The sequence below is a fragment of the Trachypithecus francoisi genome, unplaced genomic scaffold (genome assembly GCF_009764315.1).
Source record: "Trachypithecus francoisi isolate TF-2019V2 unplaced genomic scaffold, Tfra_2.0 Lachesis_group8, whole genome shotgun sequence".
Classification (NCBI taxonomy): domain Eukaryota; kingdom Metazoa; phylum Chordata; class Mammalia; order Primates; family Cercopithecidae; genus Trachypithecus; species Trachypithecus francoisi.
The window spans coordinates 67,410,995-67,432,983 of NW_022681473.1; the positions used below are offsets into that span (position 1 = coordinate 67,410,995).

At 37.0% G+C, this 21,989-nt stretch overlaps 1 protein-coding gene across 13 annotated transcripts in view; it reads left to right on the forward strand.

The window, feature by feature from the left end:
• EMSY (EMSY transcriptional repressor, BRCA2 interacting) overlaps positions 1 to 21,989 on the forward strand; it is a 112,589-nt gene that overhangs the window by 79,656 nt on the left and 10,944 nt on the right. For 9 of the 13 annotated variants that reach the window (XM_033207865.1, XM_033207857.1, XM_033207853.1 and 6 more), the window contains 5 exons: positions 3,045 to 3,218; positions 5,166 to 5,364; positions 16,348 to 16,512; positions 18,247 to 18,402; positions 20,050 to 20,091. In XM_033207865.1, the coding sequence (XP_033063756.1) occupies positions 3,045 to 3,218; positions 5,166 to 5,364; positions 16,348 to 16,512; positions 18,247 to 18,402; positions 20,050 to 20,091 (736 nt within the window). The remainder of the gene's footprint in view (positions 1 to 3,044; positions 3,219 to 5,165; positions 5,365 to 16,347; positions 16,513 to 18,246; positions 18,403 to 20,049; positions 20,092 to 21,989) is intronic. The other 4 variants (XM_033207859.1, XM_033207864.1, XM_033207866.1 and 1 more) reach the window with 2 other exon arrangements.

Below are 21,989 nucleotides of genomic sequence, written 5' to 3' on the forward strand. Positions count from 1 at the left end.
TTTTTAATTTTTACCTCTTTGAGCTATTAAAAAATAAAATCAGGCTGGATGTGGTGGCACATGCCTGTAATCCCAGCTGGTTGGGAGGCTGAGGTGGGAGAATCGCTTTAGCCCAGGAATTCAAGACCAGCCTTGGCAACAAAGCAAGACCCCCACCTCTACAAAAATTTATTTAAAAAATTAACCAGGTATAGTAGCATGCACCTGTAGTCCCAGCTACTTGGAGGCTAAGGTGGGAGGATCACTTGAGCCCAGGAGTTTGAGGCTGCTATGAGCCATGATCATGCCACTGTACTCCAGACTGGGCAACAGAGTGAGACTTTGCCTCAAAAAAAAAAAAAAAATCAAAGAAATAACAGATTTATTTATAGTTCTGAAGGCAGTTGGTAGAAGGTTTGGAGTTAGACAAACCAGGGCTTTATTCATATTGTAGTTGTTTGACCTTGGGTGACATGTTCAACCTCTCTCATTCTTAATTTCCTCATTTGTACATTGAGGTTGATGATATTTACCAGGGAGGTTGTTTAGTAACTGGTAGCTATTGTGAAAGTGCTTAGAATAGGGCCTGGCACATAAGAAGTCCTCAATCACTGATTTTCTTCTTCTTGTTATTCTTGGTACTTAACTGTTTTGGCTTGTTAGTGTCCCTACCTTGTCTGACTTCACTAGAACGTGGAATGCTCTACTTCACTTAAGTAGATCTCATAAAAGCTTCATTGAAGCTTTTATGTCCAGCATTAGATTTTTTCAATGTGTGGGAAAACAGATTGTTCCTAGCCTGAATTTACATGGTAAGCCAAAAGAAAGCCAGGATTAGAATTCAGATTTTCAGAACCCTTTGTAATGTGGTTTGCAATTTCAAAGAACTGATATGTAAGAGGGGCTGCTTTGTATTCTAGTCCCTGTGGTCACAAAGATCTGAGAGTCATGTATGATTCATAGCTGTTAGATATCTCTGATAACAACTGTTTGACACAGGCAGTGCTAGTAAAACAAGCAAATCAACATATAAGACCATTTTCTGGGCTGGGTTGGAGGCTCATGCCTGTAATCCCAGCAATTTGGGAGGCCAAGGCAAGTGGATCACTTGAGCCCAGGAGTTTGAGACCGGCCTGCGCAACATGGTGAAACCCCATCTTTATAAAATTACAAAAATTAGCGTGGAGGTACGTGCCTATTGTCCCAGCTACTTGGGAGGCTGAGGTGGAGGATCACTTGAGCCCATTGTACTTCAGCCTGGGTGACAGAGCAAGACTCTGCCCCTGCCACCCCTGCCAAAGACCAAATAGGCACATTCACCTCTACTCACCACTTGCTCACCTGTGCATGCCCACAACACACATCAGAAGAGCTTTTTTGAAAAACAGGCCGCTAGTTGGTTTGTTTGGCTTGAATGGCTCATCATACTTGGACAGGGTCCATTGAGCTATTTAATAGGTAGGTATGCTCACTTGCAAACTAGTGGCTCTTGGCAAATGAACTAGAGCTCTTTCCAGAGATGGCACTGTGAAGAGTATGCATGTGTTGAAATAAGTAATAACACCATTGGCAGATGCTTCATGTTTCCCTTAAATAATTACAGCAGATAGTTAAACTTGTGATTTTTGTAATTATATTTAGCTCTGAATTCACAGTGATTGCTTTTTAGCCAGCTCACCTGGGTGTTTTGTGTTTACTGGCTGCTAAGTTTAGATAGGCACACGTTTAGATGATGCTGGCTAAAAATTAAGGAAAACTGATGAGGTGCACATTCTCAGATCTTTTCATTTCCATCTTAAGTTTATGAATTTTAATTTTAAAAATTTTAATAATTTAATAAAATCCCTGTATTTGAACCTAATTTAGTTAAGTTCATGTAAAAAGATGTTGATTTCATGAGTGACCAGAAAATGGTACTTAAGAATAAAGTAGATGAAAGTATAGAAAATGATGAAAAGTTAATGGATATAAGCTATCTAGTTAATAGACTAAAAGGATATTAGTAATATATGAATAGTACAACATAGGAAGCACTGAGTTTTCTCATCCTTTTTTCCTACATATAACCTTATATATTATTAACAATATATAACATTCTTTCCTCATGACATATGTTCATCAAATTTTTCCTATATATAACCTTAGAAAGAATGTTAATACTTCTGCTGATTTTGCTTGCCCATACTTTTTCATGTAGACGTTCTACTATATATCCTTATAATTTCATATATGTAGAACTTAGGGGATTTATTTTGTGTGTGTACATTTAGCTACTGGTATATTACACAGTAATTTTCTAATTACACAAATAAATATTTATTTGAAATATATTAGCAAATAAATATGTATATGGGGGATAAGACTTATAATCCCAATTCTTAGAGACAAGCATTAACAGTGTACTATACCTTCTTCTAGAATTTTCTGACTATTATATGTATTCCATGAATGGGACAGTGTAATAAGTATTTTTGCATGTGATAATTTTTAAAAATTCACTCATCAGAGAATAATTAATTCCTTCTTTGGGTAGAAAGTTGGTCAGATGGGCCGGGCGCGGTGGCTCAAGCCTGTAATCCCAGCACTTTGGGAGGCTGAGACGGGCGGATCACGAGGTCAGGAGATCGAGACCATCCTGGCGAACACAGTGAAACCCCGTCTCTACTAAAAATACAAAAAAAAAAAAAAAAAACTAGCCGGGCGAGGCGGCGGGCGCCTGTAGTCCCAGCTACTCCGGAGGCTGAGGCAGGAGAATGGCGTAAACCCGGGAGGCGGAGCTTGCAGTGAGCTGAGATCCGGCCACTGCACTCCAGTCCGGGCGACAGCGCGAGACTCCGCCTCAAAAAAAAAAAAAATAAATAAATAAATAAGAAAGTTGGTCAGATGACTTTCTAGATCATTTCGACCAAGTCTAGGATTTTTGATTTCCTGGAAACATTATACTTTGTTACCTAATCTGCAGCCCTTTTTTCATCATCCTGGTAAAACCTTACTGATTTTTCAGTGAGAGGACTTATCATTTATATGCATATAAATCTCTTATGTAATCATTGACTTCAATTTAGGGAGAAAAGACTATTCAGACAGTGCCAACAGGAGCAAAGCCAGCTATCCTCACTGCTACAAGACCCATCACCAAAATGATTGTAACGCAGCCAAAAGGAATAGGTTCCACAGTTCAACCAGCAGCTAAAATCATCCCAACAAAAATTGTTTATGGGCAGCAAGGGAAAACACAGGTATGCTATAAGATATGATGATTTTTCTTGGCTCTTAAATATTTTCAATTCCTAAAATTCCCAGGTAGAAATTTGAAGGAAAAGATCAGCAATCTTTAAGAAATCAGATTGTTAAAAGTTACGTTTGAATGTGTTAATTATTCACGTATCGTCAAAACTTCGTTTATCTTTTCAGTACTTTCTTAAAGATATCTAAATGTTTATGTCGTGCTATCAGCAAAGATTATGGGGAAATAATTACCTGGGAATACAATTTGCTGAAGGTGTATTTTGTGATTTGAGGGGGGTGGTTGAAGGAGGATCATAGTCATTCAGAATCACTCAAAGAAAAATATTTACTTTTTATAAGCTACCATGGCCTTCAAAAGCATTTTATTTACTTATAAAATTAGCTTTGCTTGACCCCTTGAACAATAGATAAGCTAGAGATGTATTTATTTTTCAACTAATAGAAGATAAGGGAACTTTTCTGAAAATTTGCCTCGGAATTTGAGGCTCAGAATCTAATCGTATGTTGCTAGGCTACTGTTTATTTTGTAGGTATTTTGCTTTTCTGAGAATATTGAGGGAAGCAGTATGTTTTGGTTGAGAAATGCCATCCTGGAATTTGTATAAGAGGTATTAATTTACCTATAAACTACTAATTTACTTTTAGAATCTGTTTCCTCAGAATTATAGCCAAATACTTTACGTATCTAAAAAAAAAAAAAAAGCTTTTGTGACAAGTCCAAATTGCCTATGGAGTTCAATTGTAATAATTTCATTTGCTTCATCATCTAAAGTATGATATAAACCATGTTTTCCTTCTTAACTCTTGGAAATGAGTAACTTAATAGAGTCTGAGAAAATGGTAGAAACAAAAATAATTGTGATGAGTTAATAGTTTTTATTCCATAGACCCAATTGAAGTTAACTCCTAGAGTTCAGATTTTGAAGTAGAATGGCCCAGTTTGAAAATTTTCTCCCATTTCACTTGTTTCAGTGTTTTTTACTTTTACCAGGAGTTGATCTAACACATGTTCCATGTTGCATCTGATCGTTGTCAAATCAGTATTCATCTGGGGTTTCTTCAAAGATTAGTTTAGGTCCCAAGCAAGTTTTACTTTTTGCAGGTGTGTCAATTAGGAATTTGATTTAGTTTCTAATGAAGAAAAAAGAAATAAAAAAAACTTGAAGAACACTGGCTCAAATAGATTAGGGTTTTATTTTTATTATATTAATAAAAGTTCAGAGGGAGGAAGTCCTGGACTGATATTGCAGCACAAACATTCCACTGGGAATCTAGACTCCTTGTGTCTTTTTGTTCTGCCATCCTCAGCTTGTGGATATCATTTTACTATATAGTCTACAGATTTTATTTTATTTTTTTTTTTGAGGCGGAGTCTCGCTCTGTCGCCCGGACTGGAGTGCAGTGGCCGGATCTCAGCTCACTGCAAGCTCCGCCTCCCGGGTTTACGCCATTCTCCTGCCTCAGCCTCCCGAGTAGCTGGGACTACAGGCGCCCGCCACCTCACCCGGCTAGTTTTTGTATCTTTAGTAGAGATGGAGTTTCACCGTGTTAGCCAGGATGGTCTCGATCTCCTGACCTCGTGATCCGCCCGTCTCGGCCTCCCAAAGTGCTGGGATTACAGGCTTGAGCCACCGCGCCCGGCCTAGTCTACAGATTTTAAAATGACTCCTGAAGTCATAGGAAAACAGGCACAAAGGTTCTTGTCAGAATTATGGCTATTGCAGTCTGGCATGTACCACTTTAAAACATTGTATATGGCTTACACTGTAATTTGTCTGTGGATTAAATTACTCTTTGATGAGCAATACAGTGCCTAAAAAGCATAATTTACAGAATGTTTTCCATACCAGGAAAATATTAGTTTATGACCTAGAAGTTTAGCATTTTTAAATCGTGTTCTAAAATTTTATCTCAGTATATTTCTGCTTTTCTCCTAGGTTCTTATTAAACCCAAACCAGTGACTTTTCAAGCGACAGTTGTTAGTGAACAAACAAGACAACTAGTAACAGAAACATTACAGCAAGCATCCAGGGTAGCAGAGGCTGGTAATTCATCTATTCAGGAAGGAAAAGAAGAACCACATAATTATACAGATAGTAGTTCCTCTTCTACAGAGTCCTCCCAGAGTTCCCAAGGTAAGATCTATTTTACTTCTGATTTATATAAGTACTACTGACATAGTGCCTGAGTTCTAAAATAGAGGTTTTAGAGGTTGCTTCTATGCATTTCACAACAAATTTGTATGCTCTGTCGATTCTTTTGGCTTTATTTTTGTTGTTGTTGTTTGATGTTAAATCGGTGAGCTGAAATTTTACTTTTGGTAAAGATTGCCATTCTTTCCTGCATGGAATGTGTTCATCAAATAATTAACTTTAGATGATGAATCTGTCAGGTAGATAATATTAAACTGGATAGAGTTATGATTCCCAGATGGTAATTTTCATATTCTTCCTCTCTGGTTTGGGTAAGTAGGAGAAAAAGTATGCAAAGAAGTGAATATATATTTTGAAATGGTTGTTGCTATACCCTGAGAAAGAATCAAGGTGGTCAGAGGTAGACTGTAAGTGGGCTGTAAGTAGGGTGACTATACATTCCTATTTGCATGGAACAAGTCCTAGTTTATGTTGTTCTGGCACAGTTATTAAAGTACTCCCTTTCACTCTGAAAAGTATCCCAGATAATCATATGGTTGTCCTAATTATACGGAAGGAAATATGAAGCTAGATTCTACAGCAGGAAACTCTTTGTCCTCAGTGCTGTTTGAATTATGTTACTCTTCTAGGAAATCTCTTGAAGTAAGCTCATGATCATAAGCTTTGAGACCTTCTACAAATCTAGTACTCACGTCTCTCAGTTATCTTAATTGTTCTTATTGTTGGGTGGTACATTTAGGTTTGTGCTTATGTACTCTGATGCATCTAAGCAAAGCTGTTTATCTTCCCTTGTTCTTTCCACACTCTCTCCATTCCCTCTCTCTGCCTCCCCATTATTCTCTCTGGAGTACTTTCTTAGCAACTTCACTTTTCTTATACACAGTCTTCAGATTGTGCAAACACTAGTATTTTAACTCTTTGGTGGAGTCTTCCCAGATTAGTTTTACATGGTTCACATTGCTGATTAGTCCATTAATTCAATTTGACAATTATTGATTCGTTTATACTACATACTAAGCATTGTGCTAGACCCTACAGAGGAGTACAATATAGTTCTTGCCCTCTAGGAGTATAAAATCTAGATCTATAATAGGGGATTTAAAAAATACACATACAGTAGAGGGAAATTTATAGCACTAAATGCCCACAAGAGAAAGCAGGAAAGATCTAAAATTGACACTCTAACTGGTAACATCACAATTAAAAGAACTAGAGAGGCAAGAGCAAACACATTCAAAAGCTAGCAGAAGGCAAGAAAAAACTAAGATCAGCGCAGAACTGAAGGAGATAGAGACACAAAAAACCCTCCAAAAAATCAATGAATCCAGGAGTTGGTTATTTGAAAAGATCAACAAAATTGACAGACCGCTAGTAAGACTAATAAAGAAGAAAAGAGAGAAGAATCAAATAGACACAATAAAAAATGATAAAGGGGATATCACCACGGACCCCACAGAAATACAAACTACCGGCCGGGCGCGGTGGCTCAAGCCTGTAATCCCAGCACTTTGGGAGGCCGAGACAGGCGGATCACGAGGTCAGGAGATCGAGACCATCCTGGCTAACACGGTGAAACCCCGTCTCTACTAAAAATACAAAAACTAGCCGGGCGAGGTGGCGGGCGCCTGTAGTCCCAGCTACTCGGGAGGCTGAGGCAGGAGAATGGCATAAACCCGGGAGGCGGAGCTTGCAGTGAGCTGAGATCCGGCCACTGCACTCCAGTCCGGGCGACAGAGCGAGACTCCGCCTCAAAAAAAAAAAAAAAAAAAAAAAAGAAATAACAAACTACCATCAGAGAATACTATAAACACCTCTACGCAAATCAACTAGAAAATCTAGAAGAAATGGATAATTTCCTGGACACTTACACTCTTCCAAGACTAAACCAGGAAGAAGTTGAATCCCTGAATAGACCAATAGCAGGCTCTGAAATTGAGGCAATAATTAATAGCCTACCAACCAAAAAAAGTCCAGGACCAGATGGATTCACAGCTGAATTCTACCAGAGGTACAAGGAGGAGCTGGTACCATTCCTTCTGAAACTATTCCAATCAATAGAAAAAGAGGGAATCCTCCCTAACTCATTTTATGAGGCCAACATCATCCTGATACCAAAGCCTGGCAGAGACACAACAAAAAAAGAGAATTTTAGACCAATATCCCTGATGAACATCGACGCAAAATTCCTCAATAAAATACTGGCAAACCGGATTCAGCAGCACATCAAAAAGCTTATCCACCGTGATCAAGTGGGCTTCATCCCTGGGATGCAAGGCTGGTTCAACATTCGCAAATCAATAAACGTAATCCAGCATATAAACAGAACCAAAGACAAGAACCACATGATTATCTCAGTAGATGCAGAAACGGCTTTTGACAAAATTCAACAGCCCTTCATGCTAAAAACGCTCAATAAATTCGGTATTGATGGAATGTACCTCAAAATAATAAGAGCTATTTATGACAAACCCACAGCTAATATCATACTGAATGGGCAAAAACTGGAAAAATTCCCTTTGAAAACTGGCACAAGACAGGGATGCCCTCTCTCACCACTCCTATTCAACATGGTGTTGGAAGTTCTGGCTAGGGCAATCAGGCAAGAGAAAGAAATAAAGGGTATTCAGTTAGGAAAAGAAGAAGTCAAATTGTCCCTGTTTGCAGATGACATGATTGTATATTTAGAAAACCCCATTGTCTCAGCCCAAAATCTCCTTAAGCTGATAAGCAACTTCAGCAAAGTCTCAGGATACAAAATTAATGTGCAAAAATCACAAGCATTCTTATACACCAGTAACAGACAAACAGAGAGCCAAATCAGGAATGAACTTCCATTCACAATTGCTTCAAAGAGAATAAAATACCTAGGAATCCAACTTACAAGGGATGTCAAGGACCTCTTCAAGGAGAACTACAAACCACTGCTCAGTGAAATCAAAGAGGACACAAACAAATGGAAGAACATACCATGCTCATGGATAGGAAGAATCAATATCGTGAAAATGGCCATACTGCCCAAGGTTATTTATAGATTCAATGCCACCCCCATCAAGCTACCAATGACTTTCTTCACAGAATTGGAAAAAACTGCTTTAAAGTTCATATGGAACCAAAAAAGAGCCCCCATTGCCAAGACAATCCTAAGTCAAAAGGACAAAGCTGGAGGCGTCACGCTACCTGACTTCAAACTATACTACAAGGCTACAGTAACCAAAACAGCATGGTACTGGTACCAAAACAGAGATATAAACCAATGGAACAGAACAGAGTCCTCAGAAATAATACCACACATCTACAGCCATCTGATCTTTGACAAACCTGAGAGAAACAAGAAATGGGGAAAGGATTCCCTATTTAATAAATGGTGCTGGGAAAATTGGCTAGCCATAAGTAGAAAGCTGAAACTGGATCCTTTCCTTACTCCTTATACGAAGATTAATTCAAGATGGATTAGAGACTTAAATGTTAGACCTAATACCATAAAAACCCTAGAAGAAAACCTAGGTAGTACCATTCAGGACATAGGCATGGGCAAGGACTTCATGTCTAAAACACCAAAAGCAATGGCAGCAAAAGCCAAAATTGACAAATGGGATCTAATTAAACTAAAGAGCTTCTGCACAGCAAAAGAAACTACCATCAGAGTGAACAGGCAACCTACAGAATGGGAGAAAATTTTTGCAATCTACTCATCTGACAAAGGGCTAATATCCAGAATCTACAAAGAACTCAAACAATATACAAGAAAAAAACAAACAACCCCATCAAAAAGTGGGCAAAGGATATGAACAGACATTTCTCAAAAGAAGACATTCATACAGTCAACAGACACATGAAAAAATGCTCATCATCACTGGCCATCAGAGAAATGCAAATCAAAACCACAATGAGATACCATCTCACACCAGTTAGAATGGCAATCATTAAAAAGTCAGGAAACAACAGGTGTTGGAGAGGATGTGGAGAAATAGAAACACTTTTACACTGTTGGTGGGATTGTAAACTAGTTCAACCATTATGGAAAAGAGTATGGCAATTCCTCAAGGATCTAGAACTAGATGTACCATATGACCCAGCCATCCCACTACTGGGTATATACCCAAAGGATTATAAATCATGCTGCTATAAAGACACATGCACACGTATGTTTATTGAGGCACTATTCACAATAGCAAAGACTTGGAATCAACCCAAATGTCCATCTGTGACAGACTGGATTAAGAAAATGTGGCACACATACACCATGGAATACTATGCAGCCATAAGAAAGGATGAGTTTGCGTCCTTTGTAGGGACTTGGATGCAGCTGGAAACCATCATTCTTAGCAAACTATCACAAGAACAGAAAATCAAACACCGCATGTTCTCACTCATAGGTGGGAACTGAACAATGAGATCACTTGGACTCGGGAAGGGGAACATCACACACCGGGCCTATCATGGGGAGGGGGGAGGGGGGAGGGAATCGCATTGGGAGTTATACCTGATATAAATGATGAATTAATGGGTGCTGACGAGTTGATGGGTGCAGCACACCAACATGGCACAAGTATACATATGTAACAAACCTGCACGTTATGCACATGTACCCTAGAACTTAAAGTATAATAAAAAAAATTAAAAATAAAAAAAATCCACATACAGCTCTAGTATAAGAATTTTATTAGTAACAAACAAAAAAATGCCAAAGACTGAAAGTTGACACTCCAGTGAGGAGAGGACAGGATAAGAAAGCATTCAAAATGTTCTTTGAAAATTCATCAATTAAAAATAAATGAAAATGTTGATTTTAACAAACATAATATTGCCCTCATTATAGAGAGTGGATAGTTTCCTTCAGCATATTATCAGTGATAGTAGTATTTTCTGAATCTGTTTGCTAAGATGGACTTTATCATTCTGTATTGACTATGAGTCAATTATCTGCTGGTTATACTTAATTGATGCTTATTCTCCAATCATTTCTTTTGGTATGCAGTTTCTTGATCTGTACTGGCCTTTTTTACACTCAAGATATATTTTCAAAGAGGGCAGATGAAATGTTTGGTATGAGTTGGTGCAAAAAGGAGACATGAACAGTAGAAGTCTGTATATACATAATCCCAGGTTATCCTTTGAAATTGTTAGTCCTTTCCTAAGAGATCTATGAACCAATTAGTACTTCCCAAACATGCTATTTCATTAGTTGAATCTTTAGGGTCTTTTTTTTTTTTTTTTTTTTTTTTTGAGATGGAGTTTCGCTCTTGTTGCCCAGACTAGAGTGCAGTGGCGCGATCTCAGCTCACTGGAACCTCCATCTCCTGGGTTCAAGCGATTCTCCTGCCTCAGCTTCCCGAGTAGCTGGTATTACAGGCATGTGCCACCATGCCTAGCTGATTTTTTGTATTTTTAGTAGCGATGGGGTTTCATCATGTTGGCCAGGCTGGTCTTGAACTCCTGACCTCAAGTAATCCACCCACCTCGGCCTCCCAAAGTGCTGGGATTATAGGTGTGAGCCACTGTGCTTGACCGAATCTTCAGTTTTTATTCTAAGAATGGGACATAAGTTTGTGTCTTCTGTTTTTATTTCTTCTATTAGGTTGGTGTAAAAGCAGTTGCCATTACTTTTAATGGCAAAACTGCAATTACTTTTGCACCAACCTAATATATCTTTCATTGTATATTACTTTTAAAAATATTCTATAACAGAAAATTTCACAATTTAGAATAGGCATAGTTGACTGTAAGGCAGATTTTTATAATCTGTTTTCCCCTCCCCTTATCACCTTGTATAGCTGCTTACTACATTCTTACAAAGACTAGGTCTGGGAATATATATGCTGTGATTTAAAGAGAAAGGGATTAAGATGTTGGTTAGTCTCAGGTCATGCTGATTTTCAAAGTATGTGAGAATATTCCTACTTATTAGGAATGTAAGTACTATATAGCAGTTTATTTTTCTGTTACATTGTTGCTTTTGTAGTTTTTAGCCACTTTTTTCTTTTTAAAGTGACCTTTTCTTTTGATACAATTTCAAAATTACAGAACAGTTGCAAGAATAGTAAAAAGAACTCCTGTGTATAGGCTTTACCTAGACTACTACTTATTTACATTTTGCCACATTTACTTTGTTGTTGATTCTCTGCCCTCCTTCTGCTGTGTGTGTGTATGTTTTTAAAATTTCTTAACCATGTAAGAGTAAGTTGAGCTATCATGTTTCTTATATTTACTTAAATTTGTAGGCCTATATTTCTTAAGGATTCTTCTTTTTATGACTAAGATACAATTATCATAGTCAAGAAATTTAATGTTATAGTAATATTATCTAATTTACAATCCATATTCAAATATTGTTAATTAGCTAATAATGTTCTTTATGGTTTCCACCTGTACTCAATAAAATTCAGGTAGACACGTTGCATTTAGCTGCATTTAACTGTCATAGTTTTTTAATTCTCTTTAACCTGGAATAAGTCCTCAGCCTTTCTTTGTATTTCTTGACTTTGATATTTGAAGAGTGTAGATCAGTTACTTTGTAGAATATTCTTCAGTTTGGTTTTGTCTGATGTTTCCTCATGATTAGATTCATCAGGAATTCCACAGATAGGATGTTATATCCTCAGTTTTATCAGGAGAAACATGATGCCGGCTTGTCCCATCATAGGTGATGTTCACATTGATCACTTGGTTAAGATGATGTCATCTGGTTTTCTCCACTATGAAGTTAACATGTTTCCCTTTGAGATTAATAGTAATTTGTAGGAAGGTCCATGATATAAATATCATGTTCCTCATCAAACACTTATCCAGTAGTTTTAGCATCCATAGATGATTTTCCTAAGTTCATTATTCTTTGCACATTTAATAGTTGGCATTCTACTCTAAGGAAAAATCAATCTTTTCTTGACTTCAGGTCCTTTTTCTGGTGACTTCTGCTACACAAGTCCTGGAATAAGGACAACGTATGCCAAGAGAATGCCTTGATTCCACTTGTGGTTTCTGAACTTCACCTACTGTCCTCCACCCCGAAGGAAGAGAAATTTTTATTCCTCAACTGTCTCCTTATAGGCTAGAATATCATCACCCTATTTTGAGACTTTCCTTGATCACCCTGAAAGGATTCATTCTTCTATGTTAGGCTTCCAATATTGCTTTGTGCATCAGCTCTTTTAACATTGACCATTTTATTTTGTATGTTTTGTTTGTTTGTGTATTATAATTGTTTTCTTTTCAACTAGGCTACTAGCTTCTCAAGCTTAAAGATCATATTCATCTTCATACATGTCTGGTATTTATCAAAGAGTTCAGTTAGGACTGAGAAGGTACTCAGTAAAAATTTCACTGAATGAAAAAGTAGCAGAGCATCTACCATAATAACTGTGGCACTGGGTTAAGCTGCACCTTATAAACTCATTTTTGTTGCCTGAGTCCAGATTTTTTTTTTTTCTGGAGTTCTCCCTAACCTTGTGAGTGGGGCTGTTAAGTAGTAAGTAGTATACACCTAGATATGGATAGATAAGTAGGTGACCAAACCTAATGGATTAAGGCCATCCTTGCCTTGGTCACTTACTGAAGATCAGATCATGTGTCATATTGTTCCTGTGCTTTTCTTCCTAAATGGGCTTTTTCCCCTTTCTCATTTGGGAATGGGGTAGCCTAGAACGTATTTGGGAATGTGTTCCAGATTTTTTTTAAACAAGCATTAAAGATTATTTATATTATGCTTTGTTTCCAAAAGGTTTTAAGGTGGATTAAAATATAAGATTATATTAAGTGAAGTGGAAGAAAATGAGACAAAACCAAGGGCAGAGATTTATGATGGAATAAGGCATGAGTTAAGTATAAAAATGTATCTTGTAAAGACATTGCTTTGAGTAAGTCATAAGTCAGTTTCTAGAATGATTTCTTTCTGAAGTTTCATGATCTCAGTAGGTCAAGGTGAGGGTAGGGAATAAATCTAGGTTGAGCAGAAACATACTTATTGCAGAACTTTTCAGAGCAATTATGTGCTAATATGTATATGAAAGATGAAGAGTGGAAGATACAATATAAAATGTTCCCCAACTTTTTTGACCATGGAACCCTTTTTTGCAAACATCTTGAGGAACAAATGTTCTCTGGAACATTTTGGGCCTTGCTGTCTAGGCAATTAAATACTGTGAAGTCCTTGAGCTTTATGACAGTGCTTCAGAGGGAAGGTATATATTACATCGTAAAAGCGATATAGATAGATATCTTAGGTTTAGTTTAGAAGCAATGATTTAGGTGTGTAAGGTATTTCGAATCACTTTGTATGAGCTATAGTTGGTGGAAACAGGATATTTATCATGAAGAAGAGAAGATGGGGATGGGTTGGGTTGGTGGGGACATAGGAGCTTTTGTCAGTTATCTTGAGGACTGTGATGTGGAAGAAGGAAAAGAATTGGTCTTTGTGGATACAGGAACAGACAATAGAAGTGCTAAGTAGAAGTCACAACAAGACCTGTTTCTACTCAATATGAAAAAACTTTCTGATTGTCATAACTGTGGAGAGTTGTAAGGAAACTGTCTTAGAAAGTAGTGAGTACTTTGGTGCTAGAGTTCTCAGACCCATGGAAATATTGTGAAGATTTTAGTATAAGATTGATGGCAGCATTGGACAAACTTTAAGATCTCTTCTAATGGAGAAGTCTTAAGATTCTATGAAAGCATGATATAGGCCATTTATAATAGAGACATAGGAGGTATTCTTCCACAGAGATGTCTGAGTCTGCCTTTGAGTATAATGCTAAAGTGTTTATCTCTAGTATCTAATATGTAGTAGGTATCCAATAAATACTTGTTCAGTTCAGAAAGACATCTGAGGGACAGAAGGCTACCATCTGCAAGAGATGCAGGAAGTCTAGATGAATGCACACTGCATAAGCACGTGTTACTGGTGAGATCAAGCTCCTGATTTCCTAGTCATTGCATTCCATGACTTGATAGACAGTAGATTCATTTAGGTCTAAGCATAAGCCAAAAGTAGGAGAGAGAATCATTTAAAGACGAGTTTTCAAGTAGGTTCACACACTTATCTTGTGTCACAGGGTTGCTACAGTGATACTTATGATGGTCAGCTGCTCTTTCTGAGTACAGACAGACAGAGATGTAGCAATCTCTCTAGTACCTACGAGGTGATGTTGTTTGGGATAATGGTCTTTGATAGATGCTCTCCTATGGAAATTTGTTTTCCCTTTTTCTATCTCTTTCTACCTTATTTCTATAAACACAATCCCTGCCTTTTTGTGGATATTCAGTGTGTCTTGTAGGGTTGGGTTGCAAAGTCATTCTTTGCCTATATCATTATGAAATTTTCTTAAGTTTGAGGGCTTAAGTTATATAAAAGGAATGATTTCATAATGTAATCTATTCTCTTAAGTTTAAATTCTACATATCTACTTAAAATGAATAAATAAAAGCTGCTGTGTGCTTCACGTGGCATTTGATATTGCAGGATAGCATCCAGTCTTCTGTATTTCTGGGGAAGTTTAATGGAAAATTATTTGTCTTTAGTGTGGCATATATTCTACCTGGAGTTTGGGGGAGAAAAATGTAGTTTGTTCATGGTAATTAAAAATTCTAGATCTATTGTATGTTGATTTTGTTTTTTTCAGGAAGGCTGTTTTGTTGGAAGAGTTGTTCCCCTTGCCCCAACATTTTTCAACAACTTTGTGGCTTTAAAAAATATAAGGTTCATAGAGGGTTAAACGTTTATTATATTTATTCTTGTTTTGGGAGCTACTTGAATTCTTTTCATTCTTCTGTGATGCTTTCACTGACCATCCCAATTCAAAGCAGCCTCTTACTTTCTATTTGTCTTGTTTGCCTAATCGTTTGATATTTGCCCCAAGCTACAAAGCCATATATCTTTATTTGACGTTTCCTCCATTATAATCTGAATTTAGAAGAAGGAATCATGCCTTTATATCCTCCACAATTTCCTCTTTGGTGTCTTGGACAAAGGAGTTTAGGAAGTTCATAATAGTCTAGTCCAACTTGCTTATTTTATAGGTGGAAAACTGAAAAAATAACTTGTTGCTTGATTTGATGCACATGTAGTATTTATATGTGTACCTGTATAGCATGAATATAATAAGCCTTGAATTACGGCTATAATTTATTTTGAAACTAACAAACGGTCTTAGAATTGAGAACTTATAAGCTACAAAGAAACAATAATAACATTTCTATTGGCCTTCATAGTTTATAAAGCTCATTTCCATGTATCATTTCATTGCATACTCAGAAATCCTATGAGGAAGAGAGGTAACTTTATTCCCATTTTAGAAATAGTGAAACTAAGACCCAAAGAATCAACTTGCTAATAATTGATATAGTTGGGGCTATAACCCACGACTTTGAGCTCCAGATGTTACACTTGTCCTTTTATATCATGCTGGTTTTAGGTCATCTGTCTTTTCTTGCTGGCAGTGAACAGGATTTCCTTCAGTAATTCAGCCATCCAATAAGTGTTGACCGAATGCTCAGGCTGTAATACAACACATATTTTCAGGTGCATTGGAGAAAGTAAGACTCCTACAGCATTTTGTTCTTACTGTACACAAACATACATTCACCTACACATATGCATACCTATTTATAATAGCAATTATCACATTGAATTGTAATTTGTCTTTTTACATGTCTGTCTCCCCAACCAGACTATGTGCTTCTTGAGCATCCTCTGATTATTCTGTGAGCTCCTTTATATCTTCAATGCCATATCTAGATTCTGGCACATAAGTGTCCAGTTTGTGGAATCAATGAATGAGTGAATGAATAAGTGAATTCAGAAGTGAAAGACATTATGCCCTCTAGGGGCTTATAGTCTTCTTGGGGAGATAAAGCATGTAGTTTACAATAAATAGAAAGATAAACAAACAGACAAAAAAAAAATTGTTTTTTTTTTTTTTTAAGAGAAACTTTGTTTATAGGGTTTGTTTTTTTTTAACTAATATAAAACAGATTCCCAGCCTGTAGTTCATGTAATTGCTTCCCGGCGTCAGGATTGGTCAGAACATGAGATTGCAATGGAGACTAGCCCTACCATAATTTATCAGGATGTATCCAGTGAATCACAATCAGCTACTTCAACAATCAAAGCTCTGTTAGAACTCCAACAGACAACAGGTATGAATTCACATGCTCAACTGAATGAAGCATGTTTTCTGTAGAGACGGGTTGTGCTAAAATACTACCACTGTTATGATTATTACTATTATTTTTTATTATTATTATTATTATTGCTATTATTTGAGCACATTTCCCCCCTCTGGACTTGTCTATAATCATTGGTACAGTCTGGTTTACTTGTTCAATAAGATGTGCACAGGAATATTGAAGTACAAATGGACTATCTGTAGAAAGGAGAAAAAAAATTGACAGCTCTGTCTTCTTTGTCTCTTGCTTAAAATGGAGAGTCCTATTGTTTCTTAGCACTAGAAAGGAGTAGTTCTATCACTTCTAAGCACAAGGCTAGATACAGTACAGTTGCCACTTGCATTTAAGAGTAGCAGGAGGCAGATTGAAGGGCCTTGCCATCCTCCTTGATATTGGTAAAGCACAAAACACCTTTAGTGGCCCTTGCTAACATTCTGATTTGTTTTAATTTTATCTCCAGACTTACTTCTTTGAATAGTATAGGTTAGCCACTTGAGCTGTCATGCAAAGTTGTCCTCATATAACAAGATCCTATCAGTATTTCTAATTACTAAATATCTTTGATAAACTCTAGAACAAACCTGTGGAAGTTGTACTGACTTTTCTACTATAATAGGTCAAAGATTTTCAGAGTATTTAAATGACCTTAGCAATTATGTCATCCAACCCTTTCATTTTATGGATAACTAAACTGAGATCTAGAGAGGTTATCCAGCTGATTAGTGGCAGAGTGAGACTCATCTTTTGGTTCCTAGTTCAATGTCCTCTCTACTCATAGGGTGACTTTTGTATTTTTGTTGTTTTACTTATTTTGTTTAATTGTTTTGATTTTTGTCAGGTTATGTACTCAGTGGGTATGAACATTCAGTGGACTTAGTTACTGGTTACCGTTTATTGTAACTTCCACCTTGTTTGATCCAAAGATTACTAGCATTTAATGTAAGTCTTTGGTTCATCCTTCTGTCGGTGTTATTTTTGACCTTAGGGATTTCTTTAGTTCTTTGTCGTTGACATACTCAGCCATTTCTGTTAATACCTGATAGAGGTGGGGACTTTGAACACATAGATTTTGTAGAAAAGTTGATAACAAGGTATATAGAAAGTGAATCCACTCATGGAAATCATTCTGATTCCAGACTGTTGTATCAGACATTTTTGTAGAAACAGAGAAGCCATTTTTTTCTAACCATGAAAATTTGTATTCTTTAGGAGTTGTTGAAGATATTGCAACATTCATTTGGAGATATCTTGAATTTTTAATAGCGCAAATTAAACTGGTCATTGTGTTGTGCTATTCTGGGTAGATGTGTCCTAGAGCAAATCATGTTATGTACTGCTTATTCATCCTTTGTTTTTAGGTTGATGAACTCAAGGCCACAGGGAATACCTTGAGGAAGGGTATAGGAAATACCTTAAGGAGCTTGTACAAGAGAAAAATTCAGTTGTTTGGCTTAGAGATAAAAAAGAGATGATTTTTGTGTTATTGTATGTGAGTCCTTCTTACTAGGCTGCTGAGTATGGTTATGCAAGTTGTGCACTAAACAGCCATACATAGCAATCTGCTTTTTTCTTTTCAATTCACTGTCTACTTAGTCACTGCAAGTGTGGCACCCCAGAGGTCTGGTTCATTATTCCTGTGGACAACTCTGGTTTTGGTACTTGTTTATAATAAAAGTTAACTTTTCCCCTGACTTTTTTATGCAGTAAAGGAAAAATTGGAATCTAAACCAAGACAACCCACTATTGACCTGAGTCAAATGGCAGTGCCTATTCAGATGACCCAGGAAAAGAGACATTCTCCTGAGAGTCCATCAATTGCTGTGGTAGAGTCAGAACTAGTAGCTGAATACATCACTACTGGTAGGTGTCCTCTTAAAAGATAGTATTAAGGTAGGAGAACTACCTTTCTGAATTTCATGGGATGATTGTTTGGGGGAGAATATATTCTTTATATTTTTAGCTTTTTTCCTGTTTGTTTTCAGAGCAAATTCAACATCCTTGGGATTTACCCTGTCTTTAATGACTAGGAAAAAAAATAGGATGTTACAAAGTTTGTAGGTAATATAAAACTACAAGTCAGCCATAAATAACAACTGTGAATATACAGCAACAGTTATAGGGAGAGGATAAAATATCTTTTGTCTAAGAATGAGTTTTGCTTTTTGTTTGTTTGTTTGTTTGTTTTTTGAGACAGGGTCTAACTCCCATCGCTCAGGCTGGAGTGCAGTGGCGCAATCATGACTCACTGCAGCCTCAACTTCCTGGGCTCAGGTGATCCTCCTGCCTCAGCCTCCTGAGTAGCTGGGACTACAGGTGTGTGCCACTATGCCTGGCTAATTGTTTGTATTTTTAGTAGAGATGGGGTTTTGCCATGTTGCCTGGGCTGGTCTTGAATTCCTAGACTCAAGAGATCCGTCCACCTTGGCCTCCCAAAGTGCTAGAATTACAGGCATGAGCCACTGCGCCTGGCCTAGAATAAGTATTTTTATGCATCTAAATTTTTTAGTTTTGTGGGAAGGTGAGTCAAGGGGGAAAGGAGTAGTAAAATCCAGTCCTTTTAATATTTTTCAAAAAGTAGAAAACCTTAGCCAGGTGCGTTGGCTCACGCCTGTAATCCCAGCATTTTGGGAGGCCTATGCGGGCAGATTGCTTGAGGTCAGGAGTTTGAGACTAGCCTGGCCAACATAGTGAAACCCCGTCTCTACTAAAACTACAAAAATGAGCTGGGCGTGGTGGCGCTCGCCTGTAGTCCCAGCTGCTCGGGAGGCTGAGGCACGAGAATCCCTTGAATCCAGGAGGCAGAGGTTGCAGTGAGCTGAGACTGTGCCACTGCACTCCAGCCTGGGTGTCAGAGGGAGACTCTGTCTCAAAATAAAAACAAAAACCAAAAAACCCTTAAATCCATGTAAATACTTACAAGTTCTGGTGGAAAGCAGATTAGGTATTTGTTTAAAATGTGGTCTGGCAGAAAAACACTGAGATTTTTAGATGGCATATATAGAGAAATAAAACAAGATATATTATTTCTACCCTATTCTGATTAGACCACACCTGGAATACTGCTTTCTCTTTTGAACACTTTATTACCTTGAAATTTGAAATAGTTCAGGGAGTAGTAATGTGAATAATTAAAGAGTTTAAGAGAGATGACTTATGAGGCAATATGTAGAGGACTCCTATCTTTTCTTTAGCAGTGATTAAAGGAGAACATAAAGTTATAGATATTTGAAGGACATAAATACCAAAGAGAAAAGGAATTCTTTGGCATCATTTTAGGAGATAATATTATTAAGACTAATGGATTAAAATTGCCAAAGGGGAAAATCCAGGTAAGATATGGAAAGCCATCTAGATAGAATCTTTCTTTAGAGTTATTTAGCAGAAAGCTAATTAAAGCAGAGGCCAGTATTCTGGGGAACTTAATGTTAACCTCTGGGGGTAGACTAGATTATTGCATGGTGAACGGATGAAAAGACCTATGATTTCTTCCCTTACTTATCCTTTCAGAACGCACTGATGAGGGGACAGAGGTTGCTTTTCCCCTTCTAGGTAAGTGGTGTGCATCCATTTGTAGTATCACTGAAGGTAAAAGATGATTGTTTTGGGGGGAACCACTTAAATGGATGCGCTCTACTCTCATCTGGTAGAGGAAAGGTAAGCTCCACTTAGTGAAAGGTAGAGAGATTTTTCTTTTGTAGAATAGTGGAATTCTTTCTCAGAAATTAGCATTTTGACAGTGGAAAAGAGTTCTTTAAAATAATAAAAATGACTGTTTTATGGTGTTTGTATGGCCCAGTTAAGGTCACTTCAGCTATATTCCAAGTGTTTATTCTGTGACCTTCTTCCGTAATCTCCACCCATGATATCCACAGCCATATTGACCATTTGTTTGAATTAAAAGCCAGCTGCTCTGCTTGACCTGCCCTTTGTATCATTCTGCAGTGGGTACTAGTTCTTTCTAACTTTCCTGAACTCTGGAGAATTACCATGAAGTAATTTATAGTTGAAGGAGAATTATTTTTAAATAGACTTAGTTGATCTTTTTAAAATCCATTTCACTTCTTAATAAAAAAATGCTTAATGTAATAATTATGAAGATTAGTATGGGTGGTAGAAGTGTCCCATATAATCGGATAATTTCATCTGAAATATGTTATTTATTTTCACATGCCATTTCTGATGCTTTCATTTAAAAACTATTAATTTGCTTAATTTTAATATTATAATTTGTTTTTTCTACTCAGTCATATTGTAAATTACTTCAGTCATTGTTTTAATGTAAACCTTGACTATCTTTTTTTCGGTTCTGTTGAGTACATGTGGAAAATTTTGTTAACTCACATAATTTAACATGTGCATACAAAGCATACTGTGAAATACTGTAAGATAGTACAGTACATTTATAAAAGAATACTGGTAATGCTGCCTATACTCTCAAATCACATGTAGATATATGTATAGCAACAATAGAAACACTGCATTTGTGAATATAGATAGAATGTGTCATAAAAAATAAATAAAGCCTATTTATATTTCACTGGATAGTTTTAAAGTTAGTCCTTATAATACATAAATGGCATTTTTACATTGATTTCCATAGTGATCATCTTACTCTTAAACACCCCACTATGACTTTTCTAAACAGGAAATAAGTGCTATTTGAAATTATAGATCAGGGTATATGAATATTAGAATCATGGATTATTGAGAGAGTTTCAATAATCCTAAAATCCTTAGCTAATTTACAGATATGTTATATTTTTATCTGTTTCTAATTCAAAGGGTTAGTTTCCCAGTAATCATATGCATTTTTAAAGCTCTGTGGACTGTGTAAAAAGTTGAAGTTGAGGCCGAGTATGGTGGCTCATGCCTGTAATCTCAGCACTTTGGGCGGCCGAGGTGGGCAGATGACTTGAGGCCAGGATTTCAAGACCAGCCTGGCCGTAATGGCAAAACCCTGACTCTACTAAAAAATACAAAAATTAGCCTGGTGTGGTGGTGCACACTTGTAGTGCCAGCTACTTAGGAGGCTGAGGCATGAAAATAGCTTGAAACTGGGAGGTGGAGGTTGCAATGAACAGAGATTGTGCTATTGCACTCCAGCCTGGGTAACAGAGCAAGACTGAGTCTCAGAAATAAATAATAAATGAATAAAAAGTTGAAGCTGAAGCTGGTAAAATTTGATAGATTGGTTACTTCATGGGACCTTTGTAGCAATAGAATAAGAAGCAGGGATGTTTTCTATACTGCATGCTTATCCATTTGTGCCAGGTGAGCTAAATTTGAGATGATAGAACAGATTTTTCTATTCTTTTGTTAACTCTTTATATTTGTTTAGTACTTTATAGTTTAAGGACAATTTTTCAGTGTGTTACTTCATTTGGTCCTCTTCTAGATAGAAACAGCAAGCTTTTATTATCCCATTAAAAGAAAATCAATCAGACAAA